At 40.2% G+C, this 22,921-nt stretch overlaps 1 protein-coding gene across 2 annotated transcripts in view; it reads right to left on the reverse strand.

The window, feature by feature from the left end:
- Nucleotides 1-331: 331 nt before the first annotated feature.
- EMSY (EMSY transcriptional repressor, BRCA2 interacting) overlaps nt 332-22,921 on the reverse strand; it is a 224,437-nt gene continuing 201,847 nt past the window's right edge. For both annotated transcript variants that reach the window (XM_053708699.1, XM_053708698.1), the window contains one exon: nt 332-888. In XM_053708699.1, the coding sequence (XP_053564674.1) occupies nt 700-888 (189 nt within the window). In that variant the 3' untranslated portion in view covers nt 332-699. The remainder of the gene's footprint in view (nt 889-22,921) is intronic.

The raw sequence follows: 22,921 nt of genomic DNA on the forward strand, positions 1-22,921 counted from the left end.
TAGTTACAATTTTGTTTGTTTTTTACACCTTTGACAAAATGATGAGAAATGGATTTTCATTAGTTCTCCTACTACAGTAAGTCATAACTTCCATTTTACCGTGCGGAGGCGGTAACAGATACACACCTCTCTCACATTGATGGTGCATTCTCAGTTTGTAAGCCAGCAGTTGGCCCAGATGTCTTGGAACACATCAAAAGTTATTTTGGGATGACCGAAATCAAAATTGTACAAATGATTTAGTTTCTAGTTCCTTGGGAATAAGTTTCAAACAATATACAGAAATCAAATGGATGGCTACAAAATAATAACGGCAAAGAATGTCTCATGATTAAGTGAATAATCCAAAAGACTTTTTCCTTTTTAAAGAAACTGGTAATAACCACTGTACAGATTGCACATGCAATATAAGTTTGTCAAACATGAACTCATTCCATAATGATAATCTGGATCAAAAGAACTTTTTAAAGAAATAAGAGATTTCCTTTTGGCTTTCTGTAATATATACAGCCTTTTAAAATAATTACAAACAGTCCTTCTGGTGCTTGCCAATACTTGTGAACATGAGTAGAAACAGATATTTGGATGACAGACCACACCATTGAAACTGTAGCTTTCTGAGATGCTGGAACATCATTAAACCCAAATAGGCATCAAGAAATGTAACAGACGTTCTGGATACAGAATGAAGTAGCTCCCTCAATTTTCCACATTGAGAGACGTTGAGCATTTGCTTCTGTCCTCCATGCTGATGTCCCCATCATGTGCTAAGACTGAATCATCATCGCCAAGCCTCTGACTGGTGAAATTATTCATCTCCAGAAGACCACTAGGTTCCACCACCACATTGGAGCTGGAGTGACAAGGGATGTGATACTGAGGGATAGTCTGAAAGTTTGAAGGAAAACAAAGACTATGTACCCAAGATGGCCTCACACAGCTTACTTCTAGGTCAATCACTGAGCTACAATGCAATATGTTTGAAAATAAACAGATTAGAAGACATTTATTAGAAATGTTCATATTCTACTTTACTGAAATTAAATCCTCACATAACACTATATTTCAAACATTGAAAAATATACTAAATTTACTAAATTATATTCTGAAGAGCAATGTTTCCCAAATATGGAGCTCATATATGTTTAATTATACTGGCTTTTGGGATATGTATACAGTAGCAGAAAAGCCAGATGTGTGACATCTTTACTATATGTCTTAACCCTTCCGGTCCTATTAATTTTGACATAGTGCGCCAGCAGGTCTTATTTAATTATTTAACGCAGCTCCCCTTGTACTCAGCACCATATAGAAATGTGATCCCCCTTCTACACACACACACACACACACACACACACACACACACACACACACACACATCACCCTTTACAGATGTTATCCCCCACTGCACACACAGCACCCTATACATATATAGCATCGCTATGAATACTGTGGGTGTGGGGGGAGTTTGCATCGCATTGTGTGTGTGTGTGGGGGGGGCCGCTGTGGGATCACATGGGTGAGTGTGTGGTGTTTGTGGGGGAGATTGCATCTTTGTGGTGCGGCCCCGCGATTGCTGTGTGATTTCTGTGAGAGTTAGCGTCAGTGGGGTAGGGGCGTGTCTCTGTGAAAATTGAAGGCTCCGCCTTTTTCTGTGCCCATGCGCAGTGACTGGGCGGCTGTCGTGTTGAAAGTCATGTCGGAATGTATCCAACATTGTACTGCAAGCGGTAAAACCCTTTGTCGGATAGATTCCGACATATGACCGGAAAGGGTTAAATTGTATGATAAACCAGACACTTCTGAGTACAGCAGTAGAAAAAGCTTTGCTTAGTGTTCTCTATATTTGGCATTTTTGGTACCACAACATGTTCTCAAAATAATCAACTCTTAAAAACAATGAATAAGCCATTGGTGCTCACAAACAGATTTTTTTAATCTTGGCTTTTTTGGGATTCACCAAGTAATGGATTTGGGAAGCATTGCTTAGATATAAATAATCTACTGCCATGATATTAAAGACACATAAAAATCACTATAATAAATTCTAAACATTAAAACAACATAATTTATGTAAGAACTTACCTGATAAATTAATTTCTTTCATATTAGCAAGAGTCCATGAGCTAGTGACGTATGGGATATACATTCCTACCAGGAGGGGCAAAGTTTCCCAAACCTTAAAAACAGAATTTATGTTTACCTGATAAATTTCTTTCTCCAACGGTGTGTCCGGTCCACGGCGTCATCCTTACTTGTGGGATATTCTCTTCCCCAACAGGAAATGGCAAAGAGCCCAGCAAAGCTGGTCACATGATCCCTCCTAGGCTCCGCCTACCCCAGTCATTCGACCGACGTTAAGGAGGAATAATAGCATAGGAGAAACCACATGGTACCGTGGTGACTGTAGTTAAAGAAAATAAATTATCAGACCTGATTTAAAAACCAGGGCGGGCCGTGGACCGGACACACCGTTGGAGAAAGAAATTTATCAGGTAAACATAAATTCTGTTTTCTCCAACATAGGTGTGTCCGGTCCACGGCGTCATCCTTACTTGTGGGAACCAATACCAAAGCTTTAGGACACGGATGAAGGGAGGGAGCAAATCAGGTCACCTAAATGGAAGGCACCACGGCTTGCAAAACCTTTCTCCCAAAAATAGCCTCAGAAGAAGCAAAAGTATCAAACTTGTAAAATTTGGTAAAAGTGTGCAGTGAAGACCAAGTCGCTGCCCTACATATCTGATCAACAGAAGCCTCGTTCTTGAAGGCCCATGTGGAAGCCACAGCCCTAGTGGAATGAGCCGTGATTCTTTCGGGAGGCTGCCGTCCGGCAGTCTCGTAAGCCAATCTGATGATGCTTTTAATCCAAAAAGAGAGAGAGGTAGAAGTTGCTTTTTGACCTCTCCTTTTACCTGAATAAACAACAAACAGGGAAGATGTTTGTCTAAAATCCTTTGTAGCATCTAAATAGAATTTTAGAGCGCGAACAACATCCAAATTGTGCAACAAGCGTTCCTTCTTTGAAACTGGTTTCGGACACAGAGAAGGTACGATAATCTCCTGGTTAATGTTTTTGTTAGAAACAACTTTCGGAAGAAAACCAGGTTTAGTACGTAAAACCACCTTATCTGCATGGAACACCAGATAAGGAGGAGAACACTGCAGAGCAGATAATCCTGAAACTCTTCTAGCAGAAGAAATTGCAACTAAAAACAAAACTTTCCAAGATAATAACTTAATATCAACGGAATGTAAGGGTTCAAACGGAACCCCCTGAAGAACTGAAAGAACTAAATTGAGACTCCAAGGAGGAGTCAAAGGTTTGTAAACAGGCTTGATTCTAACCAGAGCCTGAACAAAGGCTTGAACATCTGGCCCAGCTGCCAGTTTTTTGTGAAGTAACACCGACAAGGCAGAAATCTGTCCCTTCAGGGAACTTGCCGATAATCCTTTTTCCAATCCTTCTTGAAGGAAGGATAGAATCCTAGGAATCTTAACCTTGTCCCAAGGGAATCCTTTAGATTCACACCAACAGATATATTTTTTCCAAATTTTGTGGTAAATCTTTCTAGTTACAGGCTTTCTGGCCTGAACAAGAGTATCGATAACAGAATCTGAGAAACCTCGCTTCGATAAAATCAAGCGTTCAATCTCCAAGCAGTCAGCTGGAGTGAAACCAGATTCGGATGTTCGAACGGACCCTGAACAAGAAGGTCTCGTCTCAAAGGTAGCTTCCAAGGTGGAGCCGATGACATATTCACCAGATCTGCATACCAAGTCCTGCGTGGCCACGCAGGAGCTATCAAGATCACCGACGCCCTCTCCTGATTGATCCTGGCTACCAGCCTGGGGATGAGAGGAAACGGCGGGAACACATAAGCTAGTTTGAAGGTCCAAGGTGCTACTAGTGCATCCACTAGAGCCGCCTTGGGATCCCTGGATCTGGACCCGTAGCAAGGAACTTTGAAGTTCTGACGAGAGGCCATCAGATCCATGTCTGGAATGCCCCAAAGTTGAGTGACTTGGGCAAAGATTTCCGGATGGAGTTCCCACTCCCCCGGATGCAATGTCTGACGACTCAGAAAATCCGCTTCCCAATTTTCCACTCCCGGGATGTGGATAGCAGACAGGTGGCAGGAGTGAGACTAATCTTGGTCACTTCTTCCATCGCTAGGGAACTCCTTGTTCCCCCCTGATGGTTGATGTACGCAACAGTCGTCATGTTGTCTGATTGAAACCGTATGAACTTGGTCCTCGCTAGCTGAGGCCAAGCTTGAGAGCATTGAATATCGCTCTCAGTTCCAGAATATTTATCGGTAGAAGAGATTCTTCCCGAGACCAAAGACCCTGAGCTTTCAGGGATCCCCAGACCGCGCCCCAGCCCATCAGACTGGCGTCGGTCGTGACAATGACCCACTCTGGTCTGTGGAATGTCATCCCTCGTGACAGGTTGTCCAGGGACAGCCACCAACGGAGTGAGTCTCTCTGTATAGTCCCCATTCCACTGACTGAGCATGCACAGTTGTAATGGTCTTAGATGAATGCGCGCAAAAGGAACTATGTCCATTGCCGCTACCATCAACCCGATCACTTCCATGCACTGAGCTACGGAAGGAAGAGGAACGGAATGAAGTATTCGACAAGAGTCCAGAAGCTTTGTCTTTCTGGCCTCTGTTAGAAAAATCCTCATTTCTGAGGAGTCTATAATTGTTCCCAAGAAGGGAACCCTTGTTGACGGGGATAGAGAACTCTTTACCACGTTCACTTTCCAGCCGTGCGATCTGAGAAAGGCAGGACGATGTCCGTGTGAGCCTTTGCTCGAGGGAGGGACGACGCTTGAATCAGAATGTCGTCCAGGTAAGGTACTACTGCAATGCCCCTTGGTCTTAGCACAGCTAGAAGGGACCCTAGTACCTTTGTGAAAATCCTTGGAGCAGTGGCTAATCCGAAAGGAAGCGCCACGAACTGGTAATGTTTGTCCAGGAATGCAAACCTTAGGAACCGATGATGTTCCTTGTGGATAGGAATATGTAGATACGCATCCTTTAAATCCACCGTGGTCATGAATTGACCTTCCTGGATGGAAGGAAGGATAGTTCGAATGGTTTCCATCTTGAAAGATGGGACCTTGAGAAATTTGTTTAAGATCTTGAGATCTAGGATTGGTCTGAATGTTCCCTCTTGTTTGGGAACTATGAACAGATTGGAGTAGAACCCCATCCCTTGTTCTCTCAATGGAACAGGATGAATCACTCCCATTTTTAACAGGTCTTCTACACAATGTAAGAACGCCTGTCTTTTTATGTGGTCTGAAGACAACTGAGACCTGTGGAACCTTCCCCTTGGGGGAAGTCCCTTGAATTCAGAAGATAACCCTGGGAGACTATTTCTAGCGCCCAAGGATCCAGAACATCTCTTGCCCAAGCCTGAGCGAAGAGAGAGAGTCTGCCCCCCACCAGATCCGGTCCCGGATCGGGGGCCGATATTTCATGCTGTCTTGGTAGCAGTGGCAGGTTTCTTTGCCTGCTTTCCCTTGTTCCAGCCTTGCATTGGTCTCCAAGCTGGCTTGGCCTGAGAAGTATTACCCTCTTGCTTAGAGGACGCAGCACCTTGGGCTGGTCCGTTTTTACGAAAGGGACGAAAATTAGGTCTATTTTTTGCCTTGAAAGGCCGATCCTGAGGAAGGGCATGGCCCCTTACCCCCAGTGATATCAGAGATAATCTCTTTCAAGTCAGGACCAAACAGCGTTTTCCCCTTGAAAGGAATGTTTAGTAGCTTGTTCTTGGAAGACGCATCAGCCGACCAAGATTTCAACCAAAGCGCTCTGCGCGCCACAATAGCAAACCCAGAATTCTTAGCCGCTAACTTAGCCAATTGCAAAGAGGCGTCTAGAGTGAAAGAATTAGCCAATTTGAGAGCATTGACTCTGTCCATAATCTCCTCATAAGGAGGAGAGTCACTATCGAGCACCTTAATCAGTTCATCAAACCAGAAATATGCGGCTGTAGTGACAGGGACAATGCATGAAATGGGTTGTAGAAGGTAACCCTGCTGAACAAACATCTTTTTAAGCAAACCTTCTAATTTTTTATCCATAGGATCTTTGAAAGCACAACTATCCTCTATGGGAATAGTGGTGCGTTTGTTTAAAGTAGAAACCGCTCCCTCGACCTTGGGGACTGACTGCCATAAGTCCTTTCTGGGGTCGACCATAGGAAACAATTTTTTAAATATGGGGGGAGGGACGAAAGGAATACCGGGCCTTTCCCATTCTTTATTAACAATGTCCGCACCCGCTTGGGTATAGGAAAAGCTTCTGGGAGCCCCGGCACCTCTAGGAACTTGTCCATTTTACATAGTTTCTCTGGGTATGACCAAATTTTCACAATCATCCAGAGTGGATAATACCTCCTTAAGCAAAATGCGGAGATGTTCCAATTTAAATTTAAAAGTAATCACATCAGATTCAGCCTGCTGAGAAATATTCCCTAAATCAGTAATTTCTCCCTCAGACAAAACCTCCCTGGCCCCCTCAGATTGGGTTAGGGGCCCTTCAGAGATATTAATATCAGCGTCGTCATGCTCTTCAGTAACTAAAACAGAGCATCCACGCTTACGCTGGCAAGGGTTCATTTTGGCTAAAATGTTTTTGACAGAATTATCCATTACAGCCGTTAATTGTTGCATAGTAAGGAGTATTGGCGCGCTAGATGTACTAGGGGCCTCCTGAGTGGGCAAGACTCGTGTAGACGAAGGAGGGAATGATGCAGTACCATGCTTACTCCCCTCACTTGAGGAATCATCTTGGGCATCATTGTCATTATCACATAAATCACATTTATTTTAAATGAATAGGAATTCTGGCTTCCCCACATTCAGAACACAGTCTATCTGGTAGTTCAGACATGTTAAACAGGCATAAACTTGATAAGAAAGGTACAAAAAACGTTTTGAAATAAAACCGTTACTGTCACTTTAAATTTTAACTGAACACACTTTATTACTGCAATTGCGAAAAAACATGAAGGAATTGTTCAAAATTCACCAAACTTTCACCACAGTGTCTTAAAGCCTTGAAAATATTGCACACCAATTTTGGAAGCTTTAACCCTTAAAATAACGGAACCGGAGCCGTTTTAAGCTTTAACCCCCTTTACAGTCCCTGGTATCTGCTTTGCTGAGACCCAACCAAACCCAAGGGGAATACGATACCAAATGATGCCTTCAGAAGTCTTTTATAAGTATCAGAGCTCCTCTCACATGCGACTGCATGCATGCCTCTCAAAAACAAGTGCGCAACACCGGCGCGAAAATGAGACTCTGCCTATGCTTTGGGAAAGCCCCTAAAGAATAAGGTGTCTAAAACAGTGCCTGCCGATATTATTATATCAAAATACCCAGAATAAATGATTCCTCAAGGCTAAATAAGTGTTAATATCAATCGATTTAGCCCAAAAAATGTCTACAGTCTAAATAAGCCCTTGTGAAGCCCTTATTTACAATCGTAATAAACATGGCTTACCGGATCCCATAGGGAAAATGACAGCTTCCAGCATTACATCGTCTTGTTAGAATGTGTCATACCTCAAGCAGCAAAGGACTGCAAACTGTTCCCCAACTGAAGTTAATGCTCTCAACAGTCCTGTGTGGAACAGCCATGGATTTTAGTTACGGTTGCTAAAATCATTTTCCTCATACAAACAGAATTCTTCATCTCTTTTCTGTTTCTGAGTAAATAGTACGTACCAGCACTATTTGAAAATAACAAACTCTTGATTGAATAATGAAAAACTACAGTTAAACACTAAAAAACTCTAAGCCATCTCCGTGGAGATGTTGCCTGTACAACGGCAAAGAGAATGACTGGGGTAGGCGGAGCCTAGGAGGGATCATGTGACCAGCTTTGCTGGGCTCTTTGCCATTTCCTGTTGGGAAGAGAATATCCCACAAGTAAGGATGACGCCGTGGACCGGACACAACTATGTTGGAGAAATGCCTATAAATACACCCCTCACCACACCCACAATCAGTTTAACGAATAGCCAAGAAGTGGGGTGATAAGAAAAAAGTGCGAAAGCATATAAAATAAGGAATTGGAATAATTGTGCTTTATACAAAAAAATCATAACCACCACAAAAAAGGGCGGGCCTCATGGACTCTTGCTAATATGAAAGAAATGAATTTATCAGGTAAGTTCTTACATAAATTATGTTTTCTTTCATGTAATTAGCAAGAGTCCATGAGCTAGTGACGTATGGGATAATGACTACCCAAGATGTGGATCTTTCCACGCAAGAGTCACTAGAGAGGGAGGGATAAAATAAAGACAGCCAATTCCTGCTGAAAATAATCCACACCCAAAATAAAGTTTAATGAAAAACATAAACAGAAGATTCAAACTGAAACCGCTGCCTGAAGTACTTTTCTACCAAAACTGCTTCAGAAGAAGAAAATACATCAAAATGGTTAGAATTTAGTAAAAGTATGCAAAGAGGACCAAGTTGCTGCTTTGCAAATCTGATCAACCGAAGCTTCATTCCTAAACGCCAGGAAGTAGAAACTGACCTAGTAGAATGAGCTGTACATCCTTTGAGGCGGAGTTTTACCCGACTCGACATAGGCATGATGAATTAAAGATTTCAACAAGATGCCAAAGAAATGGCAGAAGGCTTTCTGGCCTTTTCTAGAACCGGAAAAGATAACAGACTAGAAGTCTTTCGGAAAGACTTAGTAGCTTCAACATAATATTTCAAAGCTCTAACAACATCCAAAGAATGCAACGATTTCTCCTTAGAATTCTTAGGATTAGGACATAATGAAGGAACCACAATTTCTCTAATAATGTTGTTGGAATTCACAACTTTAGGTAAAAATTCAAAAGAAGTTCGCAACACCGCCTTATCCTGATGAAAAATCAGAAAAGGAGACTCACAAGAAAGAGCAGATAATTCAGAGACTCTTCTGGCAGAAGAGATCGCCAAAAGGAACAAAACTTTCCAAGAAGTAATTTAATGTCCAATGAATGCATAGGTTCAAACGGAGGAGCTTGAAGAGCCCCAGAACAAATTCAAACTCCAAGGAGGAGAAATTGACTTAATGACAGGTTTTATACGAACCAAAGCTTGTACAAAACAATGAATATCAGGAAGATTAGCAATCTTTCTGTGAAAAAGAACAGAAAGAGCAGAGATTTGTCCTTTCAAAGAACTTGCGGATAAACCTTTATCTAAACCATCCTGAAGAAAACTGTAAAATTCTCGGAATTCTAAAGAATGCCAAGAAAAATGATGAGAAAGACACCAAGAAATAGAAGTCTTCCAGACTCTATAATAATCTCTCTGGATACAGATTTACAAGCCTGTAACATAGTATTAATCACATAGTCAGAGAAACCTCTTTGACCAAGAATCAAGCGTTCAATCTCCATACCTTTAAATTTAAGGATTTGAGATCCTGATGGAAAAAAGGACCTTGCGACAGAAGGTCTGGTACTTAGCGGAAGAGTCACGGATGGCAAGAGGCCATCCGGACAAGATCCGCCATACCAAAACCTGTGAGGCCATGCCGGAGCTATCAGCAGAACAAACGAGCATTCCTTCAGAATCTTGGAGATTACTCTTGGAAGAAAGAACTAGAGGCGGAAAAGATATAGGCAGGATGATACTTCCAAGGAAGTGATAATGCATCACTGCTTCCGCCTGAGGATCCCGGGATTCTGGACAGATACCTGGGAAGTTTCTTGTTTAGATGAGACGCCATCAGATCTATTTCTGGAAGCTCCCACATTTGAACAATCTGAAGAAATACCTCTGGGTGAAGAGCCATTCGCCCAGGGATGCAACGTTTGGCGACTGAGATAATCCGCACTTCCCAATTGTCTTTACCTGGGATATGAACCGCAGAGATTAGACAGGAGCTGGATTCCGCCCAAACCAAGGAATTCGAGATTACTTCTTTCATAGCCAGAGGACTGTGAGTCCCTCCTGATGATTGATGTATGCCACAGTTGTGACATTGTCTGTCTGAAAACAAATGAACGATTCTCTCTTCAGAAGAGGCCAAAACTGAAGAGCTCTGAAAATTGCACGGAGTTCCAAAACATAATTTATGTAAGAACTTACCTGATAAATTCATTTCTTTCATATTAACAAGAGTCCATGAGCTAGTGACGTATGGGATATACATTCCTACCAGGAGGGGGCAAAGTTTCCCAAACCTTAAAATGCCTATAAATACACCCCTCACCACACCCACAAATCAGTTTAAACGAATAGCCAAGAAGTGGGGTGATAAGAAAAAAAGTGCGAAGCATATAAAATAAGGAATTGGAATAATTGTGCTTTATACAAAAAAAATCATAACCACCACAAAAAAGGGTGGGCCTCATGGACTCTTGTTAATATGAAAGAAATGAATTTATCAGGTAAGTTCTTACATAAATTATGTTTTCTTTCATGTAATTAACAAGAGTCCATGAGCTAGTGACGTATGGGATAATGACTACCCAAGATGTGGATCTTTCCACACAAGAGTCACTAGAGAGGGAGGGATAAAATAAAGACAGCCAATTCCTGCTGAAAATAATCCACACCCAAAATAAAGTTTAACAAAAAACATAAGCAGAAGATTCAAACTGAAATCGCTGCCTGAAGAACTTTTCTACCAAAAACTGCTTCAGAAGAAGAAAATACATCAAAATGGTAGAATTTAGTAAAAGTATGCAAAGAGGACCAAGTTGCTGCTTTGCAGATCTGGTCAACCGAAGCTTCATTCCTAAACGCCCAGGAAGTAGATACTGACCTAGTAGAATGAGCTGTAATTCTCTGAGGCGGAATTTTACCCGACTCAACATAGGCAAGATGAATTAAAGATTTCAACCAAGATGCCAAAGAAATGGCAGAAGCTTTCTGGCCTTTCCTAGAACCGGAAAAGATAACAAATAGACTAGAAGTCTTACGGAAAGATTTCGTAGCTTCAACATAATATTTCAAAGCTCTAACAACATCCAAAGAATGCAATGATTTCTCCTTAGAATTCTTAGGATTAGGACATAATGAAGGAACCACAATTTCTCTACTAATGTTGTTGGAATTCACAACTTTAGGTAAAAATTCAAAAGAAGTTCGCAACACACCGCCTTATCCTGATGAAAAATCAGAAAAGGAGACTCACACGAAAGAGCAGAAAATTCAGAAACTCTTCTAGCAGAAGAGATGGCCAAAAGGAACAAAACTTTCCAAGAAAGTAATTTAATGTCCAATGAATGCATAGGTTCAAACGGAGGAGCTTGAAGAGCTCCCAGAACCAAATTCAAACTCCAAGGAGGAGAAATTGACCTTAATGACAGGTTTTATACGAACCAAAGCTTGTACAAAACAATGAATATCAGGAAGAATAGCAATCTTTCTGTGAAAAAGAACAGAAAGAGCGGAGATTTGTCCTTTCAAAGAACTCGCGGACAAACCCTTATCTAAACCATCTGAAGAAACTGTAAAATCCTCGGTATTCTAAAAGAATGCCAAGAAAAATGATGAGAAAGACACCAAGAAATATAAGTCCTTCCAGACTCTATAATATATCTCTCGAGATACAGATTTACGAGCCTGTAACATAGTATTAATCACGGAGTCAGAGAAACCTCTATGACCAAGAATCAAGCGTTACAATCTCCATACCTTTTAAATTTAAGGATTTCAGATCCGGATGGAAAAAAGGACCTTGAGACAGAAGGTCTGGTCTTAACGGAAGAGTCCATGGTTGGCAAGATGCCATCCGGACAAGATCCGCATACCAAAACCTGTGAGGCATGCCGGAGCTATTAGCAGAACAAACGAGCATTCCCTCAGAATCTTGGAGATTACTCTTGGAAGAAGAACTAGAGGCGGAAAGATATAGGCAGGATGATACTTCCAAGGAAGTGATAATGCATCCACTGCCTCCGCCCGGAGGATCCCGGGATCTGGACAGATACCTGGGAAGTTTCTTGTTTAGATGAGAGGCCATCAGATCTATCTCTGGGAACCCCCACATTTGAACAATCTGAAGAACTACCTCTGGGTGAAGAGACCATTCGCCCGGATGCAACGTTTGGCGACTGAGATAATCCGCTTCCCCAATTGGTCTACACCTGGGATATGAACCGCAGAGATTAGACAGGAGCTGGATTCCGCCCAAACCAAAATTCGAGATACTTCTTTTCATAGCCAGAGGACTGTGAGTCCCTCCTTGATGATTGATGTATGCCACAGTTGTGACATTTGTCTGTCTGAAACAAATGAACGATTCTCTCTTCAGAAGAGGCCAAAACTGAAGAGCTCTGAAAACTGCACGGAGTTCCAAGATATTGATCGGTAATCTCACCTCCTGAGATTCCCAAACTCCTTGTGCCGTCAGAGATCCCCACACAGCTCCCCAACCTGTGAGACTTGCATCTGTTGAAATTACAGTCCAGGTCGGAAGAACAAAATAAGCCCCCTGAAATTAAACGATGGTGATCTGTCCACCACGTTAGAGAGTGCCGAACAATCGTTTTTAAGATATTAATTGATATATCTTCGTGTAATCCCTTGCACCATTGGTTCAGCATACAGAGCTGAAGAGGTCGCATGTGAAAACGAGCAAAGGGGATCGCGTCCGATGCAGCAGTCATAAGACCTAGAATTTCCATGCATAAGGCTACCGAAGGGAATGATTGAGACTGAAGGTTTCGACAGGCTGTAATCAATTTTAGACGTCTCTTGTCTGTTAAAGACAAAGTCATGGACACTGAATCTATCTGGAAACCCAGAAAGGTTACCCTTGTTTGAGGAATCAAAGAACTTTTTGGTAAATTGATCCTCCAACCTGATCTTGAAGAAACAACACAAGTCGATTCGTATGAGACTCTGCTAAATGTAAAGACGGAGCAAGTACCAAGATATCGTCCAAATAAGGGAAATACCACAATACCCTGTTCTCTGATTACAGACAGAAGGGCACCCGAGAATCTTTGTGAAATTCTTGGAGCTGTAGCAAGGCCAAACGGTAGAGCCACAAATTGGTAATGCTAGTCTAGAAAAGAGAATCTCAGGAACTGATAATGAATCTGAAAGAATCGGAATATGCAGATATGCATCCTGTAAATCTATTGTGGACATATAATTCCCTTGCTGAACAAAAGGCAATATAGTCCTTACAGTTACCATCTTGAACGTTGTATCCTTACATAACGATTCAATAATTTTAGATCCAGAACTGGTCTGAAGGATTCTCCTTCTTTGGTACAATGAAGAGATTTGAATAAAAACCCCATCCCCTGTTCCGGAATTGGAACTGGCATAATTACTCCAGCCAACTCTATATCTGAAACACAATCAGAAATGCTTGAGCTTTCACTGGATTTACTGGACATGGGAAAGAAAAAATCTCTTTGCAGGAGGTCTCATCTTGAAACCAATTCTGTACCCTTCTGAAACAATGTTCTGAATCCAAAGATTGTGAACAGGAATTGATCCAAATTTCTTTGAAAAAACGTAACCTGCCCCCTACCAGCTGAACTGGAATGAGGGCCGTACCTTCATGTGAACTTAGAAGCAGGCTTTGCCTTTCTAGCAGGCTTGGATTTATTCCAGACTGGAGATGGTTTCCAAACTGAAACTGCTCCTGAGGACGAAGGATCAGGCTTTTGTTCTTTGTTGAAACGAAAGGAACGAAAACGATTGTTAGCCCTGTTTTTACCTTTAGACTTTTTATCCTGTGGTAAAAAAGTTCCTTTCCCACCAGTAAACGATTGAAATAATAGAATCCAACTGAGAACCAAATAATTTGTTTCCCTGGAAAGAAATGGAAAGTAGAGTTGATTTAGAAGCCATATCAGCATTCCAAGTCTTAAGCCATAAAGCTCTTCTGGCTAAGATAGCCAGAGACATAAATCTAACATCAACTCTAATAATATCAAAAATGGCATCACAGATGAAATTATTAGCATGCTGGAGAAGAATAATAATATCATGAGAATCACGATTTGTTACTTGTTGCGCTAGAGTTTCCAACCAAAAAGTTGAAGCTGCAGCAACATCAGCCAATGATATAGCAGGTCTAAGAAGATTACCTGAACATAGATAAGCTTTTCTTAGAAAAGATTCAATTTTTCTATCTAAAGGATCCTTAAACGAGGTACCATCTGATGTAGGAATGGTAGTACGTTTAGCAAGGGTAGAAATAGCCCCATCAACTTTAGGGATTTTGTCCCAAAATTCTAACCTGTCAGGCGGAACAGGATATAATTGCTTAAAACGTTTAGAAGGAGTAAATGAATTACCCAATCTATCCCATTCCTTAGCAATTACTGCAGAAATAGCATTAGGAACAGGAAAGACTTCTGGAATAACCGCAGGAGCTTTAAAAACCTTATCCAAACGTATAGAATTAGTATCAAGAGGACTAGAAATCCTCTATTTCTAAAGCAATTAGTACTTCTTTAAGTAAAGAGCGATATAAATTCCCATCTTAAATAAATATGAAGAATTTATCAGCATCAATCTCTGAGACAGAATCCTCTGAACCAGAAGAGTCCAAAGAATCAGAATGATGTGTTCATTTAAAAATTCATCTGTAAGAGAGAGAGATTTAAAAAGACTTTTTACGTTACTAGAAGGAGAAATAACAGACAAAGCCTTCTTTATAGATTCAGAAACAAAATCTCTTATGTTATCAGGAAACATTCTGCACCTTAGATGTTGAGGGAACTGCAACAGGCAATGGTACATCCACTAAAGGAAATATATCTGCATTAACAAGTTTGTCATGACATTAATACAAACAACAGCTGGAGGAATAGCTACCAAAAGTTTAAGCAGATACACTTAGCTTTGGTAGATCCAGCAGGCAGAGGTTTTCCTGTAGTATCTTCTGGCTCAATGATGCAACGTGAGACATCTTGCAATATGTAAGAGAAAAAACAACATATAAAGCAAAATAGATCAAATTCCTTAGAAGACAGTTTCAGGAATGGGAAAAAAATGCCAAACATCAAGCTTCATAGCAACCAGAAGCAAATGAAAAAATGAGACTGATATAATGTGGAGACAAAAGGGCGACGCCCATATTTTTGGCGCCAAATAAAAAAGCCCACATTATTTGGTCGCCTAAATGCTTTTGGGGCGCCAAAAATGACGCCACAATCCGGAACGCCGACATTTTTGGCGCAAAATAACGTCAAAAAATGACGCAACTTTCCGGCGACACGTTATGACGCCGGAAACGGAAAAGAATTTTTGCGCCAAAAAGTCCGCGCCAAGAATGACGCAATAAAATGAAGCATTTTCAGCCCCGCGAGCCTAACAGCCCACAGGGAAAAAAGTCAAATTTTTGAGGTAAGAAAATATATGATAATTAAAGCATAATCCCAATATGAAACTGACTGTCTGGAAATAAGGAAAGTTGAACATTCTGAGTCAAGGCAAATAAATGTTTGAATACATTTATTTAGAACTGTAATAATAAAGTGCCCAACCATAGCTTAGAGTGTCACAGAAAATAAGACTTACTTACCCCAGACACTCATCTACATGTTTGTAGAAAGCCAAACCAGTACTGAAACGAGAATCAGTAGAGGAAATGGTAAATATAAGAGTATATCGTCGATCTGAGAAAGGGAGGTAAGAGATGAATCTCTACGACCGATAACAGAGAACCTTAATGAAAATAGACCCCGTAGAAGGAGATCACTGCATTCAATAGGCAATACTCTCCTCACATCCCTCTGACATTCACTGCAACGCTGAGAGGAAAAACCGGCTCCAACTTGCTGCGGAGCGCATATCAACGTAGAATCTAGACAAACTTACTTCACCACCTCCTTCGGGTGGCAAAGTTTGTTAAAACTGATTTGTGGGTGTGGTGAGGGGTGTATTTATAGGCAATTTTAAGGTTTGGGAAACATTGCCCCTCCTGGTAGGAATTTATAATCCATACGTCACTAGCTCATGGACTCTTGTTAATACATGAAAGAAATATTGATCGGTAATCTCACCTCCTGAGATTCCCAAACTCCTTGTGCCGTCAGAGATCCCCACACAGCTCCCCAACCTGTGAGACTTGCATCTGTTGAAATTACAGTCCAGGTCGGAAGCACAAAAGAAGCCCCCTGAATTAAACGATGGTGATCTGTCCACCACGTTAGAGAGTGTCGTACAATCGGTTTTAAAGATATTAATTGAGATATCTTTGTGTAATCCCTGCACCATTGATTCAGCATACAGAGCTGAAGAGGTCGCATGTGAAAACGAGCAAAGGGGATCGCGTCCGATGCAGCAGTCATAAGACCTAGAATTTCCATGCATAAGGCTACCGAAGGGAATGATTGTGACTGAAGGTTTCGACAAGCTGAAATCAATTTTAGATGTCTCTTGTCTGTCAAAGACAGAGTCATGGACACTGAATCTATCTGGAAACCCAGAAAGGTTATCCTTGTCTGAGGAATCAATGAACTTTTTAGTGAATTGATCCTACAACCATGATCTTGAAGAAACAACACAAGTCGATTCGTATGAGATTCTGCTAAATGTAAAGACTGAGCAAGTACCAAGATATCGTCCAAATAAGGAAATACCACAATACCCTGTTCTCTGATTACAGACAGAAGGGCACCGAGAACCTTTGAAAAAATTCTTGGAGCTGTAGCTAGGCCAAACGGCAGAGCCACAAACTGGTAATGCTTGTCCAGAAAAGAGAATCTCAGGAACTGATAATGATCTGGATGAATCGGAATATGCAGATATGCATCCTGTAAATCTATTGTGGACATATAATGCCCTTGCTGAACAAAAGGCAAGATAGTCCTTACAGTTACCATTTTGAACGTTGGTATCCTTACATAACGATTCAATATTTTTAGATCCAGAACTGGTCTGAAGGAATTCTCCTTCTTTGGTACAATGAAGAGATTTGAATAAAACCCCATCCCCTGTTCCAGAACTGGAACTGGCATAATTACTCCAGCCAACTCTAGATCTGAAACACAATTCAGAAATGCTTGAGCTTTCACTGGATTTACTGGGACACGGGAAAGAAAAAATCTCTTTGCAGGAGGTCTCATCTTGAAACCAATTCTGTACCCTTCTGAAACAATGTTCTGAATCCAAAGATTGTGAACAGAATTGATCCAAATTTCTTTGAAAAAATGTAACCTGCCCCCTACCAGCTGAGCTGGAATGAGGGCCGCACCTTCATGTGGACTTAGAAGCTGGCTTTGCTTTTCTAGAAGGCTTGGATTTATTCCAGACTGGAGATGGTTTCCAAACTGAAACTGCTCCTGAGGATGAAGGATCAGGCTTTTGTTCTTTGTTGAAACGAAAGGAACGAAAATGATTATTAGCCCTGTTTTTACCCTTAGATTTTTTATCCTGTGGTAAAAAAGTTCCTTTCCCACCAGTAACAGTTGAGATAATAGAATCCAACTGAGAACCAAATAATTTGTTACCCTGGAAAGAAATGGAAAGTAGAGTTGATTTAGAAGCCATATCAGCATTCCAAGTTTTAAGCCATAAAGCTCTTCTAGCTAAAATAGCTAGAGACATAAACCTGACATCAACTCTGATAATATCAAAAATGGCATCACAGATAAAATTATTAGCATGTTGAAGAAGAATAATAATATTATGAGAATCATGATCTGTTACTTGTTGCGCTAAAGTTTCCAACCAAAAAGTTGAAGCTGCAGCAACATCAGCCAATGATATAGCAGGTCTAAGAAGATTACCTGAACACAGATAAGCTTTTCTTAGAAAGGATTCAATTTTCCTATCTAAAGGATCCTTAAACGAAGTACCATCTGACGTAGGAATAGTAGTACGTTTAGCAAGGGTAGAAATAGCCCCATCAACTCTAGGGATTTTGTCCCAAAATTCTAATCTGTCAGACGGCACAGGATATAATTCCTTAAAACGTTTAGAAGGAGTAAATGAATTACCCAATTTATCCCATTCTCTGGAAATTACTTCAGAAATAGCACTAGGAACAGGAAAAACTTCTGGAATAACCACAGGAGATTTAAAGACCTTATCTAAACGTTTAGAATTAGTATCAAGAGGACCAGAATCCTCAATTTCTTAAGCAATTAGTACTTCTTTAAGTAAAGAACGAATAAATTCCATTTTAAATAAATATGAAGATTTATCAGCATCAATCTCTGAGACAGAATCCTCTGAACCAGAAGAGTCATCAGAATCAGAATGATGATGTTCATTTAAAAATTCATCTGTATAAAGAGAAGTTTTAAAAGATTTTTTATGTTTACTAGAAGGAGGAATAACAGACATAGCCTTCTTGATGGATTCAGAAACAAAATCTCTTATGTTATCAGGAACATTCTGAACATTAGATGTTGATGGAACTGCAACAGGTAATGGTACATTACTAAAGGAAATATTATCTGCATTAACAAGTTTGTCATGACAATTAATACAAACAACAGCTGGAGGAATAGCTACCAAAAGTTTACAGCAGATACACTTAGCTTTGGTAGTTCCAGCACCAGACAGCGATTTTCCTGAAGTATCTTCTGACTCAGATGCAACGTGAGACATCTTGCAATATGTAAGAGAAAAAACAACATATAAAGCAAAATTGATCAAATTCCTTAAATGACAGTTTCAGGAATGGGAAAAAATGCCAATGAACAAGCTTCTAGCAACCAGAAGCAAAGAAAAAATGAGACTTAAATAATGTGGAGACAAAAGCGACGCCCATATTTTTTAGCGCCAAATAAGACGCCCACATTATTTGGCGCCTAAATGCTTTTTGGCGCCAAAAATGACGCCACATCCGGAACGCCGACATCTTTGGCGCAAAAGAACGTCAAAATATGACGCAACTTCCGGCGACACGTATGACGCCGGAAACAGAAAAGATTTTTTGCGCCAAAAAAGTCTGCGCCAAGAATGACGCAATAAAATGAAGCATTTTCAGCCCCCGCGAGCCTAACAGCCCACAGGGAAAAAAAGTCAAATTTTTAAGGTAAGAAAAATAATTGATTCAAGTGCATTATCCCAAATATGAAACTGACTGTCTGAAAATAAGGAATGTTGAACATCCTGAGTCAAGGCAAATAAATGTTTGAATACATATATTTAGAACTTTATAAACAAAGTGCCCAACCATAGCTTAGAGTGTCACAGAAAATAAGACTTACTTACCCCAGGACACTCAACTACATGTTTGTAGAAAGCCAAACCAGTACTGAAACGAAAATCAGCAGAGGTAATGGTATATATATATAAAAGAGTATATCGTCGATCTGAAAAGGGAGGTAAGAGATGAATCTCTACGACCGATAACAGAGAACCTATGAAATAGACCCCGTAGAAGGAGATCACTGCATTCAAAATAGGCAATACTCTCCTCACATCCCTCTGACATTCACTGCACGCTGAGAGGAAAACCGGGCTCCAACCTGCTGCGGAGCGCATATCAACGTAGAATCTAGCACAAACTTACTTCACCACCTCCATAGGAGGCAAAGTTTGTAAAACTGAATTGTGGGTGTGGTGAGGGGTGTATTTATAGGCATTTTAAGGTTTGGGAAACTTTGCCCCTCCTGGTAGGAATGTATATCCCATACGTCACTAGGTCATGGACTCTTGCTAATTACATGAAAGAAAAAAAGATTTCTGTAATCTACACAAAGTTAAGAGACATTAAACAATTCTTCCTACTGTGCTCACCTCACACTGCAGAGAAGAGCCAAAAAAAGAAAAGGTCTATCTGTAATCTAGGTTTTTAATATGCTACAGACGTCTTAAAGGGACCGTTTAGTCAAAATTAAACTTTCATGATTCAGATAGAGCATTGGTTTTCAAACCTGTCCTAAGACCTCCCTAACAGGCCACATTTTGAGGTTATCTTAACTGGAGCGCACGTCAGCTGATTAGTAAACATGGTTATCAAAGGTAATCCAGAAAACCTGGACCATTGGGGAGGCTTGAGGTCAAGTTTGAAAACCAGTGAGGTAGAGCATGTAATTTTAAGCAACTTTCTAATTTACTCCTATTAACACATTTTTTCGTTCTCTTGGTATCTTTATTTGAAAAATCAAGAATTGAAACTTAGGGGACAGACCATGTTTGGTTCAGCACCTGGGTAGTGCTTGCTGATTGGTGTCTAAATGTTGTCACCAATCAGCAAGCACTACCCACTGTGCTGAACCAAAAATGGGCCTGTTTCTAAGTTTACATTCCAGCTTTTTCAAATAAAGATCTGAATCATGAAAGTTTAATTTTGACTAGACTATCCCTTTAAACCGGATATTCATCTGCACCATCTTTAAAACCTATTTTACAGAACTTAAAGGGCCACTAAACCCAAAATCTTGAAAATGATTCAGATAGAGAATAGAAATTTAAACATTACAATTTGCTTCATTTTCTAGATATCCTTAGTTGAAGAAAAAACAATGCACATGGTGAGCCGATCACATGAGGCTTCTATGTGCAACAACCAATCAGCAGCTAGTGAGCATATCTAGATATGCTTTTCATCAAAGAATATCAAAAGAATAAAACAAATTAGATAATATAAGTAAATTAGAAAGATGTTTAAAATTGCATTCTCTTTCTAAACCATAAAAGAAAAAATGTGGGTGGCATGTCCCTTTAAATTTTTGCATGTCTAGGAATATTTTTTTTTCTCACAAAATTAAAGTGAAGGTAAACTTTGATGAATGAAAGCCTGTTTTTTAAAAAATATTATTAAAAACAGGGGCACTTTCATTCATCAAAGTTTAGAAAGCAGCCGTTTTGATTAAAAACTTACCTTTGTTTTTTTCACAGCCAGAGCAGCTTCCCCCACCCGGAGATCACACGTCATCATTGACTAATCCAGTTTCCTCCAATCACGGCATGGCCCCAGGCAATGCCTACCCTAGGGGGAAAGCCGTGATTGGAGGAAGCTGTATTAGTTATTGATGACGTGTGAAGAGAGGATCTCTGGGTGAGGGAAGCTGCTCTGGCTGTAAAAAAAAACAAAAGTAAGTTTTTAATCAAAACGGGCTGATTTGTAAACTTTCATGAATGAAAGTGCCCCTGTTTTAAATAGTATTTTTTAAAAACGGGCTTTCATTCATCAAAGTTTATCTTCACTTTAAGATGACTTTAAAGGGCCATTATAGTAAAAAAAACATAATTTATGTAAGAACTTACCTGATAAATTCATTTCTTTCAAATTAGCAAGAGTCCATGAGCTAGTGACGTTTGGGATATACATTCCTACCAGGAGGGGCAAAGTTTCTCAAATCTCAAAATGCCTACAAATACACCCCTCACCACACCCACAAATCAGTTTAACGAATAGCCAAAAAGTGGGGTGATAAGAAAAAAGTGTGAAAGCATAAAAAATAAGGAATTGGAATAATTGTGCTTTAAACAAAAAAATCATAACCACCACAAAAAAGGGTGGGCCTCATGGACTCTTGCTAATATGAAAGAAATGAATTTATCAGGTAAGTTCTTACATAAATTATGTTTTCTTTCATGTAATTAGCAAGAGTCCATGAGCTAGTGACGTATGGGATAATGACTACCCAAGATGTGGATCTTTCCACGCAAGAGTCACCAGAGAGGGAGGGATAAAATAAAGACAGCCAATTCCGCTGAAAAATAATCCACACCCAAAATAAAGTTTAAATTTTATAATGAAAAAAACTGAAAACATAAGCAGAAGATTAAAACTGAAACAGCTGCCTGAAGTACTTTTCTACCAAAAACAGCTTCAGAAGAAGAAAACACATCAAAATGGTAGAATTTAGTAAAAGTATGCAAAGAAGACCAAGTTGCTGCTTTGCAAATCTGATCAACCGAAGCTTCATTCCTAAACGCCCAGGAAGTAGAAACTGACCTAGTAGAATGAGCTGTAATCTTTTGAGGCGGAGTTTTACCCGACTCGACATAAGCATGATGAATTAAAGATTTCAACCAAGATGCCAAAGAAATGGCAGAGGCCTTCTGACCTTTCCTAGAACCGGAAAAGATAACAAATAGACTAGAAGACTTTCGGAAATTCTTAGTAGCTTCAACATAATATTTCAAAGCTCTAACTACATCCAAAGAATGCAATGATTTCTCCTTAGAATTCTTAGGATTAGGACATAATGAAGGAACCAAAATTTCTCTACTAATGTTGTTGGAATTCACAACCTTAGGTAAAAATTCAAAAGAAGTTCGCAACACCGCCTTATCCTGATGAAAAATCAGAAAAGGAGACTCACAAGAAAGAGCAGATAATTCAGAAACTCTTCTGGCAGAAGAGATGGCCAAAAGGAACAAAACTTTCCAAGAAAGTAATTTAATGTCCAATGAATGCATAGGTTCAAACGGAGGAGCTTGAAGAGCCCCCAGAACCAAATTCAAACTCCAAGGAGGAGAAATTGACTTAATGACAGGTTTTATACGAACCAAAGCTTGTACAAAACAATGAATATCAGGAAGATTAGCAATCTTTCTGTGAAAAAGAACAGAAAGAGCAGAGATTTGTCCTTTCAAGGAACTTGCAGACAAACCTTTCTCCAAACCATCCTGAAGAAACTGTAAAATTCTCGGAATTCTAAAAGAATGCCAGGAAAAATGATGAGAAAGACACCAAGAAAACATAATTTATGCTTACCTGATAAATTCCTTTCTTCTGTTGTGTGATCAGTCCACGGGTCATCATTACTTCTGGGATATAACTCCTCCCCAACAGGAAATGCAAGAGGATTCACCCAGCAGAGCTGCATATAGCTCCTCCCCTCTACGTCAGTCCCAGTCATTCGACCAAGAATCAACGAGAAAGGAGTAACCAAGGGTGAAGTGGTGACTGGAGTATAATTTAAAAGATATTTACCTGCCTTAAAAACAGGGCGGGCCGTGGACTGATCACACAACAGAAGAAAGGAATTTATCAGG

This window comes from Bombina bombina, chromosome 3 (assembly GCF_027579735.1).
Source record: "Bombina bombina isolate aBomBom1 chromosome 3, aBomBom1.pri, whole genome shotgun sequence".
NCBI lineage: Eukaryota > Metazoa > Chordata > Amphibia > Anura > Bombinatoridae > Bombina > Bombina bombina.